Below are 26,056 nucleotides of genomic sequence, written 5' to 3'. Positions count from 1 at the left end.
GGTTCATTGGTAGCAAAGAGTCACTGACCCTTTAACCCCAGAGGAATAACATGTGTATGAAGTTAATTGTTTATATTCTCTATCACAGCATTTCAGAGTCTTACAGGAGAAAGACAAGTAGAAGCAACATTAAATGTTTTTGAGGGTAGTTATAGTCATCCATGTATATTCACACATGTATGCATGCATGTACATACATATACAAGCATGTGGAAAGAATTTTAAAAACTTAAAGGCTTTCATCTTACCTAACACTCACTGCCAGAAAATAGACATCCAGATTTTCGTCCAGCTTCTTTCTACATCCAATGGAGAAAGATAGAGGCTGCAATAGCATTCTTTATTCCACTCACCTTATTTTAAGATTAATGTAAGTTTCAGAACTTGTCTCTTATGCTAAACCTAAACTGTAATTTAAAAGTAATCATTAAAATAAAATAATGAACACAAACATGCACTACCTGAACTAATGGTATTGTAGACCAAATAGCAACTCAGTGACTACTTATATATTTCACCATTCACCAGAACAGGATGAAGTGAGGAGAGGAGTTATACTCCTCTTTTTGTTGTTGTTGTTGTTTTTGTATATATGTATAAAAAAAAAAAAAGTTCTCTGAAGTGATCTTTCCAAATATCAATAATAGTAATAGAAAAGTTTTTCCACTTTATTTTCTTGAAATTATGTATACATATATATATTTACAGTTTATTTATTTATTTATTTAATGCCTGTTTGTCTTGTGCTGAGCCAAATCTCATTGGTTTAGATGAATCATTTCCTTAGATCTCATGGTCTCATTGACAACTATGACCATGTTTTTTTTAACAGAGGGAAGATGAGCCAGAATGGACAAGAACCTGTAAAGCAGTCAGGAGTGGGATTAACCGATGCAGAAGGTAAAAAGAAATACAAACAACACTACAGTGGTATCCCGTTCTATTTATAGAACTGATATGATGATTTCTCTTACTTGTTATGTTATGAAAGATTAGCTTATGTTCTCTCTGTATTATAGATTAAGGTCCTGGCTTTCATTTACTCTGAGGGCCCTTTACAAATAACACTAATGTAATGAGTCTTCAGTTCAAATGAAAACCTTGTCTTACCTGTTTATTTAAAGTAATTAAATAGTTAGATTGCAATGAATAATATCTGTCTATCAATGTTCATTGCTTTTCATAGTACTGGAATAAAAAATATGAAGTATGGAGCTGATTCAGTACCCATTCAATCAGTAGAAAACATCCAATGTCTGTCAGGCTCTATTTTTATAGAATTTCAGAATATTTACGTTATGAAGTAATTATTTATTTTGGTGACTATATAAAATATTAAATAAAACTGTTAGATGAACATCAAGCTTGACTACTGCACTTAGACTGTGATGAAATTCTTATCTGATTGGGAAATCTTGAGTGATTTTTTTTTTTTTTTTTTGGTATGAATGTGGTACTGCTGAAGACGGAGCCATTGTAATATTGGAGCTGGAAAGAGCCTGACAGTATGGCTGTTACAGTTTCATGAGCAATGCAATCATCATGTATAATAATGAACAACTGCATGACACTTAAGAGACAGTGTTTTGTATTAAAGGATATGTTAGGAAAATTCCATTTCCCTTTGTGTAGAAGGTATATTCTTTCAATATATGTTTCTGTTGACCTCAAATATAAAACTTAATTGTCATGAACTTCATGTTATTATTGAAAAAAAATATCTTTACCATTTTAATTCATTTCAGCACTTCTTTGGGTTTTTAATTAATTCATAAATTGAAATTCATATATACAATTAAAGTTAACTTCATATTAAGCTCAGCCTTAAGAAATCAATATTTATCAGGTTTCTGCAATCTGTATACATGAGGTAACAATTGCTTTTGCTATATTTGAGGTAAAAATCATCTAATGTTGCACAGATTTGAAGCAATTAAACCAGAATTTGAAGGGCGAACAGTAAACACTCTTTTTCAAAGCAAGAGTCCTGAACTGTGTATATACATTTTACTAATTCTTTAAATACATGTTTCTCGTCATGCAAAAATCCAAATTCAGATGCTTATCAGACTTCAATTTGTTCAAGGGTATTTCTAAATATTTTTAAAATTAACCACTTTTAAAAAACAGAAGTAGTGGGAAGAAAATGGGAAATCAGGAATTTTCCATTTTTACTTTGTGATGATATGTTTTATACAGAATGATAACTGTAAACAAATAGCTTTTCATCATTTTGTTCTTCATGAATTGCCCCCTAGTTTATGTTTTGGATCATAAACTTCAGTACATACAAATACAAAATATTTTAATGTAATGTTTGTATCTCACACAGACATGCACATGCATAAAAACAAACTAACAAAACAAAACAACAACAACAAAACTTTACAAACTTTCAAAAAGATGTGTATGCAGAATTTGGTCACTAAAAGTGCTTTTCCAGCCAAGGGCATATTTCTGCTAATCTTCAAAATCTGCAGGTAGCTGACAAGATGAAATTCCCTAATTTTCACTTATAATGTAACTAAATTCTCTTAACCTGAAAACTCTAAGAGCTGCAATTACAAGTCTGAAAAAGATGAATGGTCCTCACTAAGCATTTTTTCTCCCATTTGAGAGAAGCTGGACTGGCCAACCAAGTTTTTAGTGTCTGACTTCTAGCTGACTATATTGATACTGATCAATTTCAAATGATAAATTTAAGGCCAGAAAACCTTTCAAGAACCTTTCAGTTTCAGCATGTAAATATAATTAGCTTGCAGAGTTCAGAATTCAGAGGAACTCAAGATTAACCAAAATTATTTCAGGATTATAGAATTATTGTTGTATTATTTTGATAAATGAAAAAAAAAAAAAAAAAGTGAATGAAAATCTTAAAGATCATATTATATCTTTTCTGTAGCATGCTTTTCTATGTTATGGACCAGAGGAGCCCTGCAATTAACTGAAAGTAAATAGTCGTTCCCATTTTTTATTAAGCAGTGGCTCTCATAGTTAACACTTGTATTCTCATTTGAAAATAAAGATTTAGTGTTATACTTTAAAACTTTTAACTATAGTACTATTTTTACACTTTCAAATACTCTTAATGGATGAATTATGTGAAAAGTAGCATATGGATACTTTTAAAACTGTGTAGAATATATTTAATTGCTTCAACATGCGAGTCTACTGCTACTTGAAATATTTTAGTCACCCAGGCCATTCACACAGGCCTGACAAATATGGCAGTGGACTTAGACAAGATCTTTAAGACAGGTAGCAGAAGGCAAAGCAGGGTAGGAGTCTCAAATGGCAATGAAAACTGTGTTTTAAGAAGTTGAATCAGGACTGTGGCAACAGGGTTCAGATTCAGCTCACTGGGTATGACACAAAAATGTACATTAGCAGAATCATCAGGGAAAAAAATGCTCCTTTTGTAATTGTTTACCCACTTGAGAAATGTGCTAATGTTCTGTTGGGAATGTTTTTGTGCTATTAAGATGTACCAGTTAAGTTATAAGTAAATATTGGAAAAGAGTATTATTTACTTTGCTGAAACAACCAAATGGTTGGTAAAAATAACTGTGAGTATTGCTATGACAACCTTTGTTTCTCTGAACATATCACTTTGTCATTTTCTGTATTTTCACACTAGTTATTAATATAAAATAATTCAGAGTTTTGTTCTTGGGCACTGTGTTACAGTTATTTTTATGATATGCGCTGTTGCATGCTATCTTATACTTGCAATTCTGCCCTGAGCAGAAAAAAAATAATTTTCTTAAACTTCAGTAAATTTTATGATACATATTGTGATCTTCGTTGAGTTAATGCAAACCGATTTCTCTATTAATTTCAGAAAGTGCAATATCTTTTGTTTAAAGATCACTCATGACATGTTTCTGGAATATTACAGACAATACAGACAAATTAATGATCGCGTTACATGTAAGGATTGAAACTAACAATTAAAAGCACATGATTAATATATTGATTCAGTCGTAGATCATGACTGGTTTATCTTCCCTATGTAACTGCTAAGCCAATAAATCACAGATGTTATTTTCCATCTAGCAACTATTTATCCAATTAAGAAATATATGGGGAAAATTATTTTCTTGTATTTCAAAATAGTAAATATACAAGATAATTCCAAGTACCATTATTTACAATAGAAAAGAGCTATAGCTATAACTAGCATTTTAACTGAAGTTTTAACATAATTTGTTATAAGTAAATTTTGGGTCTTCTCAGTTTGAAGATGCTATATATATGTAACATATCATTAGCATTACAGACACTGAGGTCCATCTGAAACAAATGATTTAGGAAAGATGAAAAGTATTTTAGGAAACATCATTAAGCATGACCTGGCTTCACTTGTTCAGTATTCTTTGGAGTGAAGGAATACTTGCAAAGCCTCTATCATACTCTCTGCTTGGCCTCGTTGACAGCAAACTGTAAATATTATATGGGAACTGAGTGACTCCCCACCCACTTCCTCCAACATAGTGATTTATTTATTTATTTATTACTATTTTTCTTTGGGTTTCCATCCAGTCCATGTCCCGAATACCAAACACTTCTCTACGCTGTTCCACCATGGCCCAACTGTTCACTTTCTGACCTTTCCACTATTCCTTTGAGCATCAACAGTGTACTAAAATGAATTCCCATAAGGAGGAAGCTCTCTCAATGTATAAGTGAGTGAAACTGATCCGAAATGTCTAGAATGTTCTTATAAAACTTTTGTAGACCTATTTCCAGACCTGAGCAGGAGGAATATATTTATAATTTTTCAAAGTCTAACAACGAGATTACTGATATTGTGCAAGATAATAGAGCAGTACCCATTATTTACATAAACATTCATAAACTTTTCCAGAATTTTGGTTTTTGCATTTTATGCATTTACCTGAGTTACAGATGGAAAAAAAAAATAGCATACAAACCTTAAAAGAGGTGCAGGATGTCACTCTAACACTCCAATAACATTTGGGAGGAAAGGTGCATGACACCTGGAAGTAAGTGACTGGCAATCATTTGACCCATAAATTCTTCTTCATATCTCCTGGAGTAGTCCTGGTGAAATTCCTGTTCACCATGCCTGCCTGAAATAGATACAGCAGATGGAAAAAAGGTCTTGCAAGCTGTATCTTCCTTTCTCTTGAAGGGATACCCAGGAGTAATATGTGGATTAGCTGTTGAGTAAAACAAGGCATGAAACAAACTGACAGTACAAGCACAGCCAAGCATTTCTGCTTTCTACAAAGTAATTAAAACTCAGAAAAATGTATTGGTTCATTCTCCTTTTACTTGTGGTTTAGTCAGGCTAAAGTAACTTTAATTGAGTAAAAGTACTCACTGGGTTATTACTGAGAAAGAGCAAGGATTTTAGATGCTGCCTAAACATACTTGCCACATCATCACAATGTAAAAATTTAGCATTCTATTGTTGTTGTTGTTTATTTTTAACTCCAATGGTTGAACTAAAAAAAGCATAACATTAGGCCTTCTGAAGACATTCAGAGACAAATGGTCTTTATTTCAGACCTTCAACCGGATAGATACAAGTGAGAGGGGAAAAGAAGGCAGATGAAGCAAAGACTAATCACAATACAGTTACTGAGATTTGAAAATTCTTTCCTATTCACAAATTTCTACTTTGATGTTTTAGTTGCCTAGGCTGAAAATACGTATTTTATTGTGGATGAGAAACTTGAAGTTATCTGTATTATTTCACAGAAAAAGAGGACTGTGAAATCAGATTAACATATGATACTTAATATTCATGAAGAAGGTTATAATTAGGACTGGACATCTTGCTGGATTAAAATCAAGGAGTTTTTTACTCTCTTTTTATAACTAATGATGACTTTGAATAAGAACTGAGATTGGGAAAAAAGTAAGAGAGAGATTGGGTTAAACAGAAATTATATAACTGTGATCATCTAAAACTTTCATTCTTTCATAATCAAGTATAATTTCTATTTTTGTGTCTATTAGAAGGTAATTTCTGTGAAACATAATGCCATCCTTCTTTTTAACTGTTCTTAAATATACAAAAAAAAAAAAAGTTAAATTATATACTGTACAACTTCTAATTTCTAGGTTTATGTCAGGAAGTGAATAAATAAATGGATGAATGGCAGTAGTCTCCAATTAACCTGCAAATCATACATTGCATTTATTTTTCTTAAATGTAGTTAAATTTAACTTTTTTTTTTTTTAATTCCTATCCTCTACCACATAATCCCTGACTCGCAAAACACTAGAATATAATTATCAGCAGTAAATGAGCAAGACAGAACCAGTTTCTTTCACAACAGCAGAGAATTTAATTTGTTTTGCAGTAGTTCCATGTTTCTGTACCAAGGCTCTATCCGGTTCTTTTCGTTTTAAAATACTATCTCAAAACTACAAACAGAACCATCTATTTTGGTCTTACACAAATGGGATATATTGTCTTTGCTTGTGCTGTCTTCCCAATAACTCATCAGTGTTGAATCTTTAGTGCTACCACATACTAAAACATAAGAGAACCTGAAAAAATAGGCTGGACTTTCAAGCATATTTCTTGAATCAATAAAATCTTGTAATCCCTGAGTACTTGACTGTTGACTTGATTGTAATGGACATTGAGCCATGAATTTAAGGAGAAAATCAGTCAATCTAAAGTGTTACCAACACTGACCTGAGCATTCTCAGAATTATATATATATTTTGTTTGTTTCTCAGTTCATGTCTAGTAGTATATAGAAAAAGAAATTGCTGAACACTCTCAATGCGTTTCTTAAAGACAAATACAAACTTGTTCATCTCTTTTCTAAACTACATTTTTTAGCAGTAATAAGCCCTGTGTTTATAGGTTTATTGAACCATTGTGACTTAAACATTGTTTCTCAAATAAAATATTTCTGACTCTAAATAAAAGAGTTAAAATGTGATCCTTGCCCAGGAATAGATCTAAATAAAAGAATAACTCATTGTCAAGTTCCTCTACTATCTTTATAAATAAAAAGGCTACAGTTCACCCTCTCATTTTTTAAACTGTCTTTAACATAAAATCACAACCTTGCTTTCTGCCATCGTCTTCTAGCTAATATAAAAGGATTACTCTCTAGTACTCTGGACAGCATAAGATTAATCAATGCCACCAATATTTAAAGCAGAAAATACTAGCAAAAGGTGATTTTTTGATTTCTCGCCTGAATAACTGCTTTAATACAAAGTGGGAAAAAAAAAAAAGGGGGGGGGGGGAAGTAGGATAAGTGAATATAAAGTAAATATTGCAGCTGCACTTGCATCTAGCCTGTCACATGCTGATTGCCTCATACTGCACCACCTTTATTAAGGTGAATGATAATTTGTATTTCAAAAATTGAAAAGTGGGATATTCTTTCTGTCATAAGGGATCGTCAAGCCATGAATGAGGCTTGAATACACTGACAGTAGTCTTTCTCCTTCTCTTTCTATTTTAAGTTATCTGTAACATTTTATACATGCTTCCCCAAACTAGGAATAACTACTACTAATACCTAAATACCTAAATAATTAGAAAAATTTTTTCAAGATAAAAAACAACAGCATCATAAACATAAGAATGATTAGCTTCCTCCCAAAACTCTGGGAAACATTTTTTTCATCTATCTTTGATTGGTCCAGTTCTCTAATTTGCCCACCTGGCTTTCCAGTAATAATTGGAGCAATTAGTTCTACCTTCCTGAGGTATTTGCCTGTATAACCCAGCTGTTTTTCCTGAAAAGTTGCAGAAAGAATTTAAATTTGAAAAGAAAAGAAAGGAAAAGAAAAAAGTGACTTCGTCCACAGATTAAAAAATAGGGGGAAATAGGACTAGATAATCTTATGTATTATTGAATCCACATCAAAAACATTGCTTTACATAACTACAAAACACCCTATTGCTAAATTATTACTATACAGCATCATTAAAAGAGTAGTAAGTAATCCAGGGACTGTTTCTGTGAATAACTAGTGGCTGGTCAAGCTGTTTGGGCAACTCTTGTATGAACCAGGGCTGGCTGGATACTAGCTGTTAAATCCTTTGGCAAGAAATTTTAAGTAGCTTGATATTTCTAAGCTTTCATTTGAAATGTTTGCTTTTTTCCATGAGATCTGTAAAAAAAATAATAACTATTAAGACAAAAACAAAACAAAAACCTTAAAGCAAATGAATTTCAACTTTAAACCAAAATAACACCCTTTGATATGGTGCTTCAATAATTATCAGGAAAGATGTTTTTCTTGCTTAATATTCTTAATCACTTTTATTGGCTTTGATCTTAAATGCTTCTTCAGTATCACATCACTGTTTGAGACTTTCAGGAGGATTTTTCTGGTGATTCCTTGGAGGTGTGGTGGGGTTAGAGGGTTTGGGCTTGAGAACAGTAGTGTTAGGAATTCTATTCAAAAATTTGACACAACAACATGCTGTTATTTATTAGCACTTTTGGTGAAATTATTTAAGCTATGTCTTTAAGAAAAAAAAAAAAAAAAGTTATGAAGGCAACCTGACTGTATAGCTACTGACACATTTTCTACAATTACCAGTAAATAAAGGTGACCTTTGGCATCAAGAAGAAAATAGGAGTATTTCTCCACCATCCTATCCTTATTCCCAAAAGGGTTTAAAGGTGAAGATGCTGAAATGCATGGATTCTGATATAAGACTGAAGAAGGGCTCCTTCACCTAGTGAATAATTTAAAACATCATTTAAATAGAGTCAGTTTTCATGATCAGTGCTTATTTAGAATCAGAGAAAAAAAAATGAGTTGAGACATTAATATGAGAGGGTATACTGTTAAATATTAACTCCTCTTTGAAACGAAAATAGATAGAGATATTAAGTAGAATTTTAAAATATAATTTTCCTAGATATTTTACACGGTCTCCTTCATAATTAGGTCCCAAAATTTTGTTCATACTTTAGGAAAAAAAAAAAAAAAAAAGTGAAATCAAACTGTTTTAATAGCAAGGGCATTCAGTGCTCAGCTATGTAGAAGCTGGTACGTAATAGTGGCAGGACTGGGGTTAAATGGACCTCAGAAGATATCCTGTTTTTCAAAACACAATATTGTTCCCGAAAGATTTTGCTAACCTGCATCAAAAATCTTAGTGGTGATAAAGCTTTTCATTTCTTTGGATGGTCTGTTCTAGAGTTGACACTAAAATGTTTATCCTAACTTCCTGCCTAATCTTGCTTGCTGAAATTAAAGAGACAAAGAAGAGTCCAAAATTCAAGCTCTTTCACTCACAAACAGCACATTTTAGCAAGCACTCCCTATGCACATATTTTTTTCAGTTTGCCTAACAGTGATACCACAGTTGCTCCTAGTGGACATTTCTGTAATAGAGCACCACTTTTGTATTTATCTGAAACTGGGGGGCAGGGGCAAGTGCAATAACCTATTTCTATAATTAACAATTCTTTTTAAGTCCTTATTGTTTGTAAGTCATGTAAAAATAGCTAGTATTTCATTAGATGGTTTAGAAGGTTATTCTTTATTTCTTTCATTAAATAACCTATAACTTGCTTAGAAATTGAAATATTATGCTGGGGATTCACAAAGAGCTTTCCCCCACACACACCTGTTCTTGTAGTATAAATCCTTTTTTAGGCTAATGTTCAAACTTTTAACAGTTAGCATTTGAGAGAGTTTAGAATTATTGGGCTGTAAGTTCTATTTCAAGACAGAAGTTTTTTGAAAATCAATGTGTTATAACGAATAACACATTTTACCTGTGATGAAACACATTTTACTTGTGATGAAATAGCCAAGATTTTTCTGACTCTTGCAGTTGGGAATCTTCTTTCATATCTACAACTAGAACACTGTGCTTTGTCCCCAGTTTAACTACAGATGAATATGCTTATCATAATGATCCATGTTCATTATTTCATCCTATGATAGTAGGTTTAGAGACTTATAGTTTTAATGAAATGTGTTATCCATTCCTTTTTCTGGAAAAGCTTCCAAGTGTTTTTGTTTGTTTGTTTGGTTTTGTTTTGTTTTGTTTTGTTTTGATTTCTGATAAAGAAATCTTAATAGTTTGTCCTTGTATAGGCATTTCTAATTCCTTTAAGCTACTGTATGGGCACTCTTCTCTATTTTATGATATTTCTTGTTGTACCACTAGGAGGGAATGAAACAAACAGAAGACCAAAACAAATATAGTGGCAGAAAGTGATGTGCTATAAGTTTAGAGCAGGTTGTAATTTGTGTTGTTATTTGTGTTTGTCTACCAGGTTTCGGGGGCTTAAACATAGATGTATCCTGCTGTTTTAAATACCCTAAAGTATTTTGTGGCCCAGTCCAGCTGCTGCTCCAGAAACTCATGGGCATCCTTCAGATTCTGCACCACATCTGCCATTCTTGAGCAGACACTTCAGTTTCACTAGAACTTCTTATACGGTCCCAGATCCTTACATGTATAGGCATAAACCTGAATTTCTCCCACAGCCAAGATGCTATTCAGGATCCTCTTCAGAGTCAATGGAAAAGAATTGACAGTCCAGGTAGCTATCTGTTAAGAATCAAAAGATTATCACAAAAAGTTGCAATTTTAAATTTGCAAAATTATTTTAGATAGATGAAATCAGATGAAATTACTTTAAGCCTTGGTCTACCAGATGGTTTCCAGGTTTGCATGTGTCTTGATGCCATCCACTGCAAAAGTCTTTCTCTGCAGAAACACCTTTGGCATGTTTTCATTTTGTTATACTTTTTAAAGTTGTCTTTATATTTTTGGGTACTGCTTTGACTTTGCACTCTGACTGATTGCGCTGTGATAATAACAACGTGACTGAATTTCCATGCCTTGAAAACACATTTCTGTAGATCTCCTGGGTGAAACACCAGATACATATATCTGCCATCACATTTCACGTTTCACACTGATAAAATGCCTAGAAGTTCACATTGTTTCCAAAAGTCTGGTAACATATTGACTATGATAATTAGTCAGTTTGTGTGATTTACTAGAAAAAGACCCATATGTAACTTCTGTCAGTTCTTGTTGAGGATGATATGGTGTTATGGTTTAACCCAGCCGGCAGCCAAACACCACAGAGCTATTCGTGCACCCTCCTCCCTCCCTTCCTGGGATGGGGGAGAGAAACGGGAAAGTGAAGCCTGTGAGTTGAGATAAAGACAGTTTATTAAGACAGAAAAATTATAATAACAATAATAATAATGATGATTTGTGATAATGATGACTGTGATAATAGTACTACCACTAATAATGTGTACAAAACAAGTGATGCACAATACAATTGCTCACCACCTGCTGACCAATGCCCAGCCTAACCCCGAGCTGCTGGCCCCTGACCCTGGCTAGTGTATATACCCCCTATATATTGTTCAGCATGACATCAGATGGTATGGAATACCCCTTTTGCTAGTTTGGGTCAGCTGTCCTGGGTCTGTCCCCTCCCGGCTCTTGCTGCACCCCCAGCATGCCTGCTGGCAGGACAGAGTGAGAAGCTGAAACATCCTTGGCTTGGTGTAAGCACTGCTCTGCAACAATTAAAACATCAGTGTATTATCAACATTATTATCATCTTAAATCCAAAACACAGCACTTTACCAGCTACTAGGAGGAAAACTAACTCTGTCCTAACTGAAATCAGGACACACGGATACTTTCTGTTTACTCCTGCTGCTCACCTCGTATTTATTCACCAGCTTCCTGATCTCCTTGGCTGTGTCTGGCTGAGTGTTTAACTTTTCAGCAACATGTTCTTATCCATAAAATACTTTGTTATATTCACGAAAGATGATGGATTCTCAGTGATTTTAATGCAGTTATCCATTTTCCCCTCTTTCTCCCCTCCCCTGAAGCATACCTTTCTATTAATCTAATCATTTTCAAGGTTTCTTTTTTCTTGGCAGGTAAAAGAGAGAAGGGAGCCTGGCCTCCTTGTCTCTGGGCTTTTGAGAGAGCGATGCAGACCCTTTAACTCTTTGTCTGTACATTGATCTCAAGTCTAATTTGGGGGTTTTGTACATTTTATAATATACAGAGACTGACTTTATACAGAGACACTATTTTTCATGTTTGAAAAAGTGAAGACTACACAATATCCAGACTCGGTATCTTCTTTCACACAGTGCTTTCTCTTCAAACATTCCCACAAAGCTAAATTATCCAAGTTTCTGCAGACTTATGCCACAGATTGGTACACTATATAGTCTGAATTTTAACATTAGTTTTTAAATCTATGACATCTGTACATGAAAGGTGGCATTTCCAAAGTAAAGAATCTGAGTAGTGTTAGAAAGAAAATGAAGATTTTTTTTTTTTCTGTTTATGAACATTTTATGCACATTGAGCTCTTACATCAAAGGATGTGGGAAAGAGAGCATAGGATCCCCTCTCATCACTCCTTATCAGCAACACCTTACTTAGCTGTTCCACTGAGTAGAGAGGCTACTCTAGATTTATAAAACTATACAAATATAGTGAGACTTGAAGAGTCTTGGCTTGCCAACTGTGGTGGAACAAGAAACTCAAACACATACATTCCCTTCCCCTTTCTGGTATCAGCTGCATACATGGAGATATTTTTAAGGCATAGGAAAAAAAATATCTCTGATTTCTGCTATAATTGTACAGAAAATTCTTACTTAGTGATTCTATGATTATAAATTAAGTAAAAAGTATTCATATCTTTTTGGATGCATTTTATGAATGGTTATTCTTACCTGAATAATCCCAGTTTTCATATTCAAGGTCAATGCCAACAAATTTCTCACATCAGAATTTTTTCAAAACATTACGAGTTCTGATGAAGAGTTTAAATTTCAGATAAATAATGCAAACCTAAGAAGGGATATATAGAAATGACATCCTTCTTCCATGGTTTCTCAATGCACCATTTGACTGAATAACCTGATCTTTATGATGTAGTTTCTGATTACAAAATGAAGGTTCCAATATACTCTCAACTGTTTGAAATACTTTGAGAATACTGGCTGGGGAGTCTTGTGTAAATGCCTTTTCTGATTATTCCAGGTTACCTTAGATTTTTAGCTAAAGAATCTCCAGATTTTATGCATCATGTTGACAAGCAAATGGAGGTAGTACCCAAAGAAAATGCTCTTATCTGGCAGGTTTAAGTAATGTATGCTGTACGCATCTGGCCTTCCATCCTTCCTTCTGAATTGCTGTTTTTGCCATCTCAAAATGAATTTTTGAAATGACATTCAACTCATTGCAATACAGCTCAAACATGTATCACAAAAGTGCTTTTGGCCTCTACCCAAAAGGGGATTAGGAGGAGAGACTGATGATGGTCAGTCTGCTATGCTGTCCCTCTGGACATTTTCAAAGATATACTATACACCTCATGTCCTCTTCCTAGAAGCACTCATCTATTTATCCATCTGTAGATAAATGTAAGTCTGTCACAGATTTACATTTCCATTTCACTAGAGAGAGATAAATGCCCTACTTTTAACATTGGTTCAGTATGACTGTGAGTCTTCAGTAGACAATCAATCTTATGTAGTCTCACAAAAAGTGAAGTCAGCTTATATGTATAGATGAAAATCCTTAATTCTCCAGTCTATTTTTCATTGAGTTTAACCCCTTTGTAGGGATGCAAAAAGTCTCTTCAAAGCTAACTTACAAGACATGGATAACATACATAGGAAAAATAAAAATCTCTGAGGAAAACTAGATTTACAAAATAATCTCAGCCATAAATCCAAATACCCCTAAGCTGAGCATAGCCTTCTTATGAAACACAGCCTTGACCAAAACTTACCCTAGAAGCAAGCACTTTCCTGCTTTATTTTACTTCTGAAAATAATCTTACATCATTATTTTAATGTAGGCTGCATCTACATCATTGTTTTGATTCAGAGCAGTAACATACTTTGAAATAAATTCTTCAGTCTTACCTTGCTTTACACTGAGACATTTTCCTTTTTAAAGTAGATTTGATACATCCAAATCAGGTTAATTTTGAAGTAATCTAAACTGGAAATCTATTCCAGGTGAGCACTTTATGTGCTCCTGTCCCTCGGTATGTTATAACCATAATCAGTATTGAGTCCTTTAAAAGGAGATAGACCACATGCAGAAAAAGATTTTTATCAAGGATGAGAGTAAATCCAGCTTCAAGTGGATTCCTGACCATATAGGTACAATATAGGTATAGCTGCCACAAAACTGATTCCTTTCATCTACTAGTCTGTTCCTATTGCACCAGGTTAGATGCTATTATCAACATAGTAACAGAGAATTAATCAAACATCAAAGTATATGAGGACTTGGTTTGCCACTTAAGTCACTTGAGAACCCAGTTTTCTACCTTTTGCTACCTAACAGTGTTATAGATATAAAACACAAAAAAATACACACATATATCTTTCAAAATATCATCCTGTGATCAGTATGGTGAGAAGATATCTTTGTGTCTGTATAAAGGGGTCTAATGAAATAAAGGAGATATATGTGTCAGCTGTCACACTGCAAGAAATCAAGCATGAAAAATGTGAACAGTGATGGACATTTCACTTTCTACTACCACATTGCACTGATGGAAAACCTGTAACAAAGGGTCTTTCAAGCATTTTTGAAGAGAAGACAAGTACGCACACCGAGAGGGTGGTTGCACACTGGAACAGGCTCCCCAGTGAAGCAGTCACTGCACCAAGCCTGTCTGAATTTAAGAAGTGTTTGGACTGTGCACTTAGTCACATGGTCTAAACTTTTGGGTAGACCTGTGCGGTGCCAGGAGTTGGACTTGATGATCCTTATGGGTCCCTTCCAACTTGGGATATTCTATGATTCTATAAGAAAGTCTCTCAGCTTTTAGGTAATACTTTCCATTTAATTTTCCTTCTGTAATGTGCTCTTGTTCAAGATTGTTCATTTTATGTAAATTGAATTGATTTATAAGCAAGTGTTATGTGGTGATTTTTACATAGTTATCACACAGCATATATTTAAAGTTCTTGACGTAAGTTGTTTGGTTTTTTACACTGTGAATTGCATTAAGTAACTTAAGTTCTTATGTAGGCATATCCATTCAGAACATTGTATTAAACTTTATTAAATTTCATAAGCTTTTTGAGCTTAAGTGATGCTTATGAGGGGAAAATTTTCCTCCAGTGAGTTAACAGGAGTTGTGCCATTTACTGAAAATCAGAATTCCATATAGTGTAGTTAGAGTTCTTCAATTAATTGTGAAATAATTTACTTAAATGCATATATTGCATTGTACAGGAAATATTACTTCACTACAATATAAAGTATAGAAGTATACACAGTATACACAGTAATGTCATACATAGCTAACATGCAAGTCAAATAGATGTAGTGAGCTAGATTTAAATTGTGTACCAATTTAGATCAGGACATACTCCATAAAAGTCACTGAAATTTCATGAGACTCAGGTAAGATAAGAGGGATCACAGTGAGAAACTTTCAAGTACTGTGGAAAACACAGAAGCAGTGTTGAAGACTGAGAAAAATTAGGACCAAAGCATGTAGCTGACTGAGCAACTAAAGTGCTGCAAATGATCTCTGAAGATGGCAAGCCTGTCCTCTGAGCAACCCTGAGCTAAGACTCCACAGCTTTTACTCTATTATTTATCATGGCAACACTTTTGTCCTATTCTGCCTATGGTCTTTAACTCCCTAGGTTTTCACTGTATTGTATTTAATTTAAGTAATCAGTATTCTATTTCAGAATGTTACTTTCAGATGGAATGAATCCTTTGCAGCAACAGTCTTGTTGGGATTCAGATCAGCACCTTGTCCTAAGAGAAATACCTATACTGTATAATTTTTTTTGCACCTAGTTAGTACTGATGCCAGTGGGTTTTGTAAAACTGTGGTTAGGCTGTGAAATGGAAGGTAAGATTTATGAACAATATGAAGTAGAAAATTTGTATTATACTGCATGTTAGGAGCAGAAATGGAGTCAGCAATTTGAAATTAATGTAGGTAGCTATAACTTCATAAAGTTAAATTTTAGCATGAAGATTTAGTGTTGATTAGCTCAACAAGCTAACTCAATTATCTATCACTGTGCTGAGTCAAGGTAGATTTAACATACATAGATTCTTATGATTATTAGATCAACTTCAGTGATTTATATGTATACATATGCATGCACATATGTAAATGAATGAATCACAAACACACACATACATGTATATGTATGCATATACAGATGTATACTATGATCTAGTAATTGTCCTACATAATGTTTGGAAAAGAAATCTCAATTTTGGAAAAAGTGCTCTCTTTCTGCAGGATTCTGCATTATTCAAGCTATCATTTTTTTTCATTATCTTTTGTAACCTAAAGAATAAACACCACCATTTGTGATTGTAACAGATTTACAATGGGATGAGACTGAATCTGACTTAGAAAGGCAATGAATCCTGTTAATCTCTTTCAGCTTTAAAACTGACTTTTCATCTGTTCTACTGTTTTACTAGTCTTTTTTTTTTTTTAATAAATAGATATTTTTTTAAATTAAAAAAAAAAAAAAAAAAGAAAAAGAGTATTTACAACAATTTAACTATTACTGATTTTATTGGTAATTTACTTTGACTGTGAAGAATAGGATAAGTATATTTCTAGTCTGATCCTTTAGATTTTGCAAACATGACCTGCTTAAGTAGTCTAGGAGTTTCTCTAAATAGTGAAGGTTTTGTTTCAGTCTAATACTTGTTCTATTTCCATGTTAATTTTCTAATTAAAAACCTAGACTTTTGTCTATTATATCAAACAATCTAATCTAGTATCCTTTTACAGCTGGGATCTCTGAACTAGATAATGTAATGAGAAATGTTATCATGGTGTTAGTGATGCCATGATGGCATTTGCCTCTAAGGCAAACCTTTTGCAATTAGTGGTGAGAAATAACAATTTTGAAGGTGTAATTCATCTGACCTGTTTTAGAGATATATTTGCAAATAAAACAAACCACATTCTAGAAGAGCAATTGCTCTCTTTATACTTTAAAGTGAGCCTTGACATCTAACTACATATAGACATCAGCATTCTGACAAATGAATATATCAGCAGGGTTTGTCTCCAACAGACATTAAATAACACTTGCTGTAAAGTGTTATTCTATATGCATAAAGAAGTAACTTTTAAACACGTTTAACTTTATTTGACAAAAATGCTAATTTGATTTGGTCTGCAGTTCTAAAACCTGCTGCTGTGCTCAACAGCAAGTGTAATTACCATTTAGAGTGTTAAGTTCCATAATTATTTTGAACTAACAAGAAGCACAAGATGGTGTCAATTTGCTTTTTGTTAGAAAAAGCTCTAATTAAGAGGTGAAAATTGGAATATGGGGGAAATTTGAGGTCAGCCATTTACTCAGATATATACAAAATAAGTGCCTTGAAATCACAGATGTGTAACAGGACAACAGAGATCAGATTTTATTTCATTAAAGATGAAAATTGAAACAGATCACAAACCTAAATTAAGGGCCACTTCTATGCCTCTTTAGAATATGTTACAAATACTAATTCTGCTTTCATTGTATTTATATAACCTAATATTTTTAGTTCTCCAAATTCAGTGTTGCAAACCAGTTTGATATCCCCTTCCCCGCCCCCCAAGGAAACAGGGATTCTGCCCTCTTTTCTCCACCCTTCTAATCTCATGGGAAAGAGTACCAATAAAAAACACAGAGATGGTATAGACTTTCTGCAGAATTCTTCCATGGATTTAGTGACTGACACAAACTCTCATGTACCTAGAGCTACTAACTGTCTCTTAATTGGTTTTGTCTCTCAAAAGAGTTGATGCCTTGTGTTTCTTGAAGGAAGCCCATTCTCAAAACACACTAGCAGATAGCTATCTCCCTAAGTCACCTAAGTCAAACTTAATCTAAGTTGCCTACAGAGACCATACATGTTTTTTTCTGAATACCATACTTCAGTGGAGATAGCACTCCTATCCCTATTGTCTACGCTGTTGTTCACCACAAAAACAACACACAGGAAAAAACAAAACAAAACAAAACAAAAAACAGGAAAAACAGGTAAATCAAATTAAAATGCAGCACTTACAGTTAGTTTCTTTTTCTTTTCTTTTTTTTTAAATATATATTTTTTTAATCCAAGTTTCCTAATATTTTTCACAACTGGATGATATAGTAAAATAGTAATCTTGGTCTCAGGTTAAAACCACAGCCTCTTAGATAATTTTAGAATTAAGATTTGGGTCAGACATTGGAATGTCCTCAACAGTTCAAACAAATTCCTGTTTCATGTATCTATGGGTTTTTCTGGGTTCAGAAAAGCACTTTGGTAACCGTTTGTTAGTGGAAGGAAGACAAGGATTCCCAAGTGTTGGATTCAACAGCTTGTGAAATGAAAGAGAAAGAACTCTGGGAACCATCAGAGAACTGAGATGAAACTAGGAAGAAGAAGGAACAAAGCTGATGCAGGAACTAGTCAGAGTGCCCATGATTCATACTGTGGGCCTGATAAAAAGCTTGGGGAGTGAGCAGCCCACAAGGAAACTGAGTATCTGTGTGTCAAAAGAAGAGTGACGAAAAGCCTAATTTCTTTGCTTAGACTTTTCTGGGGAACAAGAAACATTCAATGGGAACAACGAATTTAAGTGTCGTTGAACTGTGTGCAGCTCCCAACAAATTGTCACATCTGGGTTCATAGCCTGTGCCAGTCATACGTCATGTTTGTAGCTGACAAAAATGATCAAGGTGACTGCACTTCCTCTTTGATTTTGGCATAACATTTGGGCCAAAGTGACAGCAGCAAACCTGGTCACTTCTGAAATCTTCCAAACCATCTTTATATAAGATCTTCATATTAAGTTCACTTCATGAACACTCATTCCCAGTATTAGAAGCCCTCTGGGAATAACTACCAACATTCGAATTACATAAAAAGCAAACCCAGCCATACATAGCCAATCTGAAAGATGTATGAATCTGATCTCTTCAGATGCCTGCAGCAAAACTAAGTGATGAGGAATTGGGCTTGTATTCATGCTGCTGTACTACTGATCGTTGTCTCCAGTGGCAAAACTCTTGAATGTGCGGCTGGACTTGCTTTCATGCAGGAGTACTAACTTGTTGATATATTTATATACAGCTATATTTAAAGCTCTTTTCTCGAGGCAACTTCTTTTTATTGTAAAATGGGCAGGCTTTGAAAAAAGGTTTTTGTGCTATGTGTTTTCAAACAACTGTGGGATAATGTGGGGACTGCAAAGTATTTTCAATATTCTTTTTACTTCTTTAAAATGAGGGAAACTAAAAATATACAATTGATGCCCAAAGCAATTTTAAAAATACTGAAAGTGCTGGCATTGGAGAAAATGTCATTTTCCCACAAAGCTATTGGTATTTGCATGCCCTTATCTCAAAATATACAATGTCCACTGTGTTCTGCTCTACAGAATTCATCCGAGGCACTCTTCAAATCCAGTTTTCTCTGTGGATGTCAGTTTTGCTAGGACATCAACTTTTCTTTACACAATTAATTTGGAAAATTGCTTTATGTTCATTGTTGCTGCATAGTGATCAGCAAAAGTAACTGTGTAGGGAGCAGGTCATAGGAAGGGATTATCGTCTCAGGTATTTGTGAGGTTACATCTAAATAAACGTGTCTATTTTGGAACCTCCTAGAGGTTTGGGAATGCTTCAACAAACTGCCAGTAAGATGGTTAATGGGCAGAGCAAGTAGCATGGAAGAGAGGCTGAGTGTTTATATAAGTCTCAGGAAATGAGCTGTTCTTAAATACCTGAAGGGAGAAAATAGAGGAGATGGAGGCAGACTTTTCTCAGATCTCCGCAGGGGAAAAAAAAAAAAGTTGGAAATTCTAACTGACTGTAAAGAAAATTGAAAAGAAAACACAGAGACTTTAGTTAAAACACTGAGTAGAGTTGCTCCAGTGATGCTGTCAAGCTTCTTGGAAGTTTTTACAACTCAACAAACAAGGTCTGAGCAAACTGATGAAATTTGGAAGTTAACCCACTGTAAATGTGGGGATGGACAGGAGACTTCCACTGTTCTCCCACTATATTTAACATTGATGCAGTCTACCTTTGAATATTGTGGACAGCTATGGGCTCCCTAATATGAAAAGGGTATTAAGGTACTTGAATGCATTCAAGAAAGGGCAACAAAGCTGGTAAAAGGGCTGGAAGGTATGTCCTGTGAGGAGAGGCTGAGGACTCTTGGGTTGTCTAGTCTGGAAAACAGAAGGTTGAGAGGCAACCTCATTGCTCTCCATGACTTTCTGAGGAGGAGAAATGGAGAAGGATGCACTGGTCTCTTCTTGCTGGTAACCAATGATTGGATGCACATGGGAATGACATAAAGCTGTGCCAGGGCAGGTTCAGACTGTGTATTGGAAAAAAAAAAATAAAAAAATCTTTAGTGTGAGGGTGGTCAAACACTGGAATGGGCTTCCTATAGAGGTGGTTGCTGCCCTGTGCCTGTCAGTGTTCAAGAGGCATTTGGATAATGCCCTCAATAATATGCTTTAACTTTTAAGTAGTTATGAAGTGGTCTGGCAGTTGGACTAGATGATTTTTGTAGGTCCCTTTCAACTGTTCTATCTTAACCTTTAACCTTTCTGAATTATTTTATGAGTCTGATTGTTTCATTGTTGTTTCATAAAGAACAATGTTGTATCTCAGCACTGTTGCTGGCATTGAATAATGCCTTTCTTTCCCTCCCTGAAGCTCATTTCATTCTGTATAGTGGTATAAAATATATCCTAAATTGGCTTGGGTGAGTAAGACCAAATGAATACATTGTGGGATGCTGGGGTTGATGCAATTAGTAGGATCAGTTCTGCCAACTAATTCTCTAGGCAGCTGTACAAATATTCGTGGCTAAGGAGTTAATGTTATGGAATTTGTGTGGGAACAAGTAACAGGAGTGTGAAGAGTGTTCTTTCAGGCCCTGTGACAGTTTATACTATTTAAAGATGAGTAAGAATCAGTGATTAGATACAGGTAAAAATGTTCTTTGTAATTTAACCGGTCCTATGGTATTATTTTCTTTAAGAGGACGTTAGTAAATGGCATATTTTTCTTTAAGAGGACATCTCACCAGGTAGAATTAAATGCAGCAATCTACAGCGATTGTTTGTAAGCACTCCATGGTGCTTTTCAAAACCACTCCGTTGGCCAAATTTCTCACAAGTAATTCTGTTCTATTACTTTAATTTCCCTGCTGCATCTATAGACAGGTAACATATTCTTTTCTTTCCCTGCCCTATAAATATGCCAGCAAGACTTAGAATATCTCATTGCAGGCTTTGTAAATAAGTGTTTTTGTTGTTGTTGTTTTAATATCTTTGCTAAATAACAGAAAATAAACAAATTAGATCTGCTATACTTCTTTGTCTGAGAAGTAGGATGATGGTTTTATGGGTAAAGCCACAAGAAAGACTCAGCAAGAGTGTTTGTAGTTCCCGGTAGTGGTGCCAGTTTTGTCTTTGACATTAGAGGATTTAATTCTGCCATTACCAGTCCTTGCCTTCAAATAATAACAAACAGCTTTCAAAATGAGCAAGCACACTGCTCAACAGGGCAGCAGACTTGCCGTATGTGTCTTGAAGCATTCTCAGTAAAAAGGAGGTCCTTTGCTGGAGCTTATGTGTCACATGGATAAAGGAATTAAATTCAGCACGGAGATTGAAGTCTCCTATTATGTTGTGTCTTTGTGCTCCTCTGAGATAAGTTAGGAAATTAACTGAGACTACCAATATAAATTTAGTTGCAATTACTGTCAGTAGCAGTAGTTGTCTGACCCGTCCATTTAGAACAACTGCTTATAATTGCTTATAATTTCATGCAAGTAATAAATGTAAATATACAATACAGACCATTCCAAAAATAGATGCACAAAGAATACCGCATGCTGTTCCACGTGACATTAAAAAAAAAAAAATAAATGAGACAAATTTGCATGGTCTAAGACTTAGATCCTTGCCAACTGAAAATAAATGCTATATTTTATTTTATTTTATTTTATTTTATTTATTATTTTATTTATTTTATTTTATTAATTTTATTTTATTTTTTACTTTACTAAGTACCACGGATATTACTGTTATTAAGGGAAACTAAAATTTTAGAGAAAAAAAAAATCCAACAGTTAAGAGTATGTATCACAAAAGAGCCTGAGATAGAAGTTTTGATTATTTTAGTGGAAATCATGTTTATCATAACTATTAGCTGAAAGCATGATGCACACATCAAGCTATTTAATGTAGAGGGCTGTATTTATTGTTCATTCTGAACTATATTGTATAAATTTGGTTTCAAAACTTGAAGTTGAGTGCCTTGCACAGAATAATTAGATGTCTTGCAAACCATTTCAGGATCAAGCTGTCAGTCTCCCAGGTGTCTATAATGTCCTTGATTCCAAGTCATGGATTTAAATAGCTACATCTTTTCGTGCAGCGAAACAATATCAGGAAGGAAGAATGAAAATTGTGAAAGAAGCTAAAAACAGTTTTGACCTAAGTTTTATATGTATTTCAAATTTCAGAACTGAAGAAAGTAAAATGCACATATTTGACTGGTCAAGCTTTTCCCTCTTTAGAAGAGTTACTGAGACAAAATTGTGTATTCTGCACTGTGAGGAAGACTAATGTAACAGCACTTAGAGACCTTGCAGTTCAGCAGTGGATCCTCAAAGTTTTGCTTGTAAAACTGGACACAAGGGGACACTACTGGTGTATGTAGTCATAAGATAAAATTGTGGCTTTCCACTGAAATAACTTCAAAGACAGAGCATACTCTTGAAGTTCTGCAGCCCTGTAAGCCCTATTTTTCAGAACAATAATCACTTTGCAGAAATGATTACAGTTATCACTACAGTCAATGAATCCTTTAAAATGAATAGTCTTTGAATATTACAGAGCAGTATCTCATAAATCAGATAGGGAGCTTGATATTGCAGTTTAGTTACTAATTTTTGGAAAATAACTACACTGCTACCAGGTATAAGTCAAATTGTATGTATAAAAACATGTATTAACTAGGTTATTCTAGTTTCCTAGTTTTTTTTTGTTTGTTTGTTTGTTTTTTAAATCTGTCTTTACCTTTCAGTCTCCATACTGGTTTGCTCAAATAGGAAAATCTCAGGGGAGCAGATTGTCTCTTATGTTGCTTTGTACTTTCTACCTTCTTAAAGAACATGAAACAGAAATTAATTTCTGTCAAAGAAAAAAAAATAAAAAAAAAGAAAAAAAAAGAAATAAGATATTTGTAATGTGCAGGGACTTCGCATGTTTATCCAGAAATTCTGAAACACTAGAAATTCAACTAGAAGTATCACAAGAATGAGATTAACTGTAAGATTTCATCCACTTGCAAATCTGGAAATAGATTTTCTTGACAGATCTTGAATATATTTCATTTCTGTGGTGCTCTAGAAATATATATGTTAATGAGATTTCTAATCAAGTCTTAATAGTCTTTTTTTACCCTTAGTTACAAATGAGTTTTCAATACCTTTAAGTCAATAGGGTGTTCAAGAACCTGTGAGGGCAAAGAGTAGAGGTACAAAGGTGCCCAAGTAAATTTCTCACTGAAAGCATCCTGTAAAGTGAAACTTTTTGCGTATAGTTATTACAGTAGCAGCAGGGAAGTGATGAACAACAATGCTTCTGCTAAATCATAAATGATTTGCAGAATGCAAATACATTGTCAGTCAGAAGCACATTAAAGAGTTGGAAACTTCCAGCAGAAGAATAGGAATTCATGACAGACAGCAACATGTGAAATCAGGAACTAGCTAGGGAGGCCAAGGAAATGCATACTGATTTTTTTGTTACTCTCCACAGAAAGACAGTAAAAACTCAATTTTAGATCAGTCTGCTATGAACTGATCTAGAAATGAAGTCCTGTGTGAAATTCCTGAGTTAATTTTCATGAATTTGGTTTTCATCATTACCTGTGGAGGTGTTTTTTGGAGTAACATCTACTAGAACATCCCAACTGGATCTTTTAAATCTTAGAAAACATATCTCAAGTTGTTCTGAAACTGACATTTTGTTTAATTTTATTTGATAACAAAACAATGACTTTTTGAGTATTATAAACTATTTAGAAAAGAAAAAAAGAAGGATCCCTGATTTTTCACTGTGCTCTGGAAATTAGGTTCTTTAAAGTTTTTCAAGCTCAGATTTAATCACAGTAATTGCTACTGAAAATGTTGGCTCATAGACTTTTAGAAGAATACTCTGAAATGATCTTTATTGCCATTTTTTATCACTGTTACTGAGTCTATATATGTTAAAATTCACACATGTAAATAATATTTCAACTTTTATTTTTATGCTTTTGTTCTAAGTGATTAATTATTTTTCCTGAGAACTCAGTGAACAACTGTTCAAGTCATGATAATTATATCATAACATTATATCATAATGTTAAATATCAATGAGAACTACTGACAAGCCTTCAGATGTTATGCATTTTTCTTTCTTCATTTAATATTCAACATACATATTAAGCATTAGAATGTATATTTTAGATTGTCTACAGCAACAAAATATTCTGTGAATAAATTTTTATTACTTTGACACGTCAGAAAAAGTAAGAGACTTGTGTTATATGAGATATGTGTGCATAGACAGGCTTTCCTCTTGGAAACAGAAAAATACTGTGCATCAGATCACTCACAAATAGCATTTAAGTAACAACCTGATGCTAGCTCTTATGTGTGATAATGAAGCAGGAATCTCACATGATTTATTACTATTCTTCAAAAGGTTTTGTCTAGTGATGCAGAGCATGACAGCTGGCATGGTATCTAACATGGCCTGGCACAAGCTCAGCAAATCTTTGTTCATGAATAATATCCTAAGGAACAATGTACTTTCATATTTTTGAGCCAATTGCTTCCAAGCAGAAATTCAGTAGATATATAAGGTCTCTTTAGAGATTATAAAAAAGCCTTGCTGAAGATTTTTAAAATATCTTTTAGGTCATTCAAGACTCTTTTTGCAGTGACTGTTTGGGAAAAATAATCTTTCTTCAGTTCTTATGTCTGAACTGTTCATCAGATTCTTATTGAAACTTCCTGAGTATGCTATGAGTATAGTATGATTAATTAGTAAGTACCAAATACAGCAGAATCTATGTTCTGCTGTCATAAAAATTTGTTTTCATTTGTAGTTGAAAAAAGGTTTTTACTTTTTCTTCTAAATTAATGGATGCTGTAAAGAGAGGCTCTCTAATCCTTTCAGGTATTGAAACACATTCATGGATGACAATCACAAATACAATGTCTAGTATTCTTTGTTATAAATTTATAATGTGTATGCAGTAATAATGTATATATATATAATTTTTTTTCCAGATCTTAAGAATTTTAAATTTCACAATCCACCAGACAAGGTTTAAATCACACTATGAAAAGTGAGTGTGTTGTACTTTTATTTTGTAAGGACTTCCAACACCCTGCCTTTCCATTCCTATAATCACAGGTTCAATTTTTGAAGATAGATTACAATCAAGACTTTTGAAATAACCTTCAGAAGAACAGTACTAAATCTCAGAGATTCTTGGTAAAATAATGACTGTAGGCTGCAGTTGGCTGGAAGGCTCAGAGGTATTTATTCAAAAAGCAGCCTTTCTGCACTGTGGGGCAGGAGACAGGAGGCAAGTAAAAAGGGGGACGGGGGTGGAGAGGGCAGAGAAAAACACATTCCTGTTTGAAGGCAGTTGCCAAGTTGCTCTGCAGGAGCTAGAGCAGCATTAACTTGCTAAGAGATACTCCTTTCTCTTCTTTATAGAAAGGGTTTGGTTATACAAGTCCTGCTGAATACATAATGCCCAGAGCAGAAAAATGTTTTTAATGAGTTACAAAGTTGTGTTTTCATTTTTTTAAAGTATTATTATTTTTATTTTTTATATATTTCTACAAATAGATGGTATTTGCTTGAGTGATTTCATAAGGCTTAGGGGGAGTTTCTAAGCCAGACTGACATATTTAAATATAAATCTGCATGTTTTCTGATTCACCTTTTCTAGGGCACATAGTTTTGAGAAAACTTTCTTGAAAGTTTCC

At 34.0% G+C, this 26,056-nt stretch overlaps 1 protein-coding gene and 1 long non-coding RNA gene across 9 annotated transcripts in view; one reads left to right on the top strand and one right to left on the bottom strand.

Annotated features, from left to right (window-relative positions):
- Positions 1-26,056, top strand: part of PCLO (piccolo presynaptic cytomatrix protein) — a 361,820-nt gene that overhangs the window by 315,617 nt on the left and 20,147 nt on the right. For all 7 annotated transcript variants that reach the window (XM_068669948.1, XM_068669944.1, XM_068669945.1 and 4 more), the window contains one exon: positions 833-900. In XM_068669948.1, the coding sequence (XP_068526049.1) occupies positions 833-900 (68 nt within the window). The remainder of the gene's footprint in view (positions 1-832; positions 901-26,056) is intronic.
- LOC137849860 (uncharacterized) overlaps positions 1-26,056 on the bottom strand; it is a 41,790-nt gene that overhangs the window by 13,756 nt on the left and 1,978 nt on the right. The window contains exons 2-3 of one of the 2 annotated variants that reach the window (XR_011092111.1): positions 4,935-5,183; positions 249-299 (exon numbers count right to left, since the gene is read on the bottom strand). This is a non-coding gene — a long non-coding RNA (uncharacterized lncRNA). The remainder of the gene's footprint in view (positions 1-248; positions 300-4,934; positions 5,184-26,056) is intronic. The other variant, XR_011092112.1, reaches the window with a different exon arrangement.

The sequence above is a fragment of the Anas acuta genome, chromosome 1, assembly GCF_963932015.1.
Source record: "Anas acuta chromosome 1, bAnaAcu1.1, whole genome shotgun sequence".
Classification (NCBI taxonomy): Eukaryota; Metazoa; Chordata; class Aves; order Anseriformes; family Anatidae; genus Anas; species Anas acuta.
This window is presented reverse-complemented; position numbering and strand designations above follow the sequence as displayed.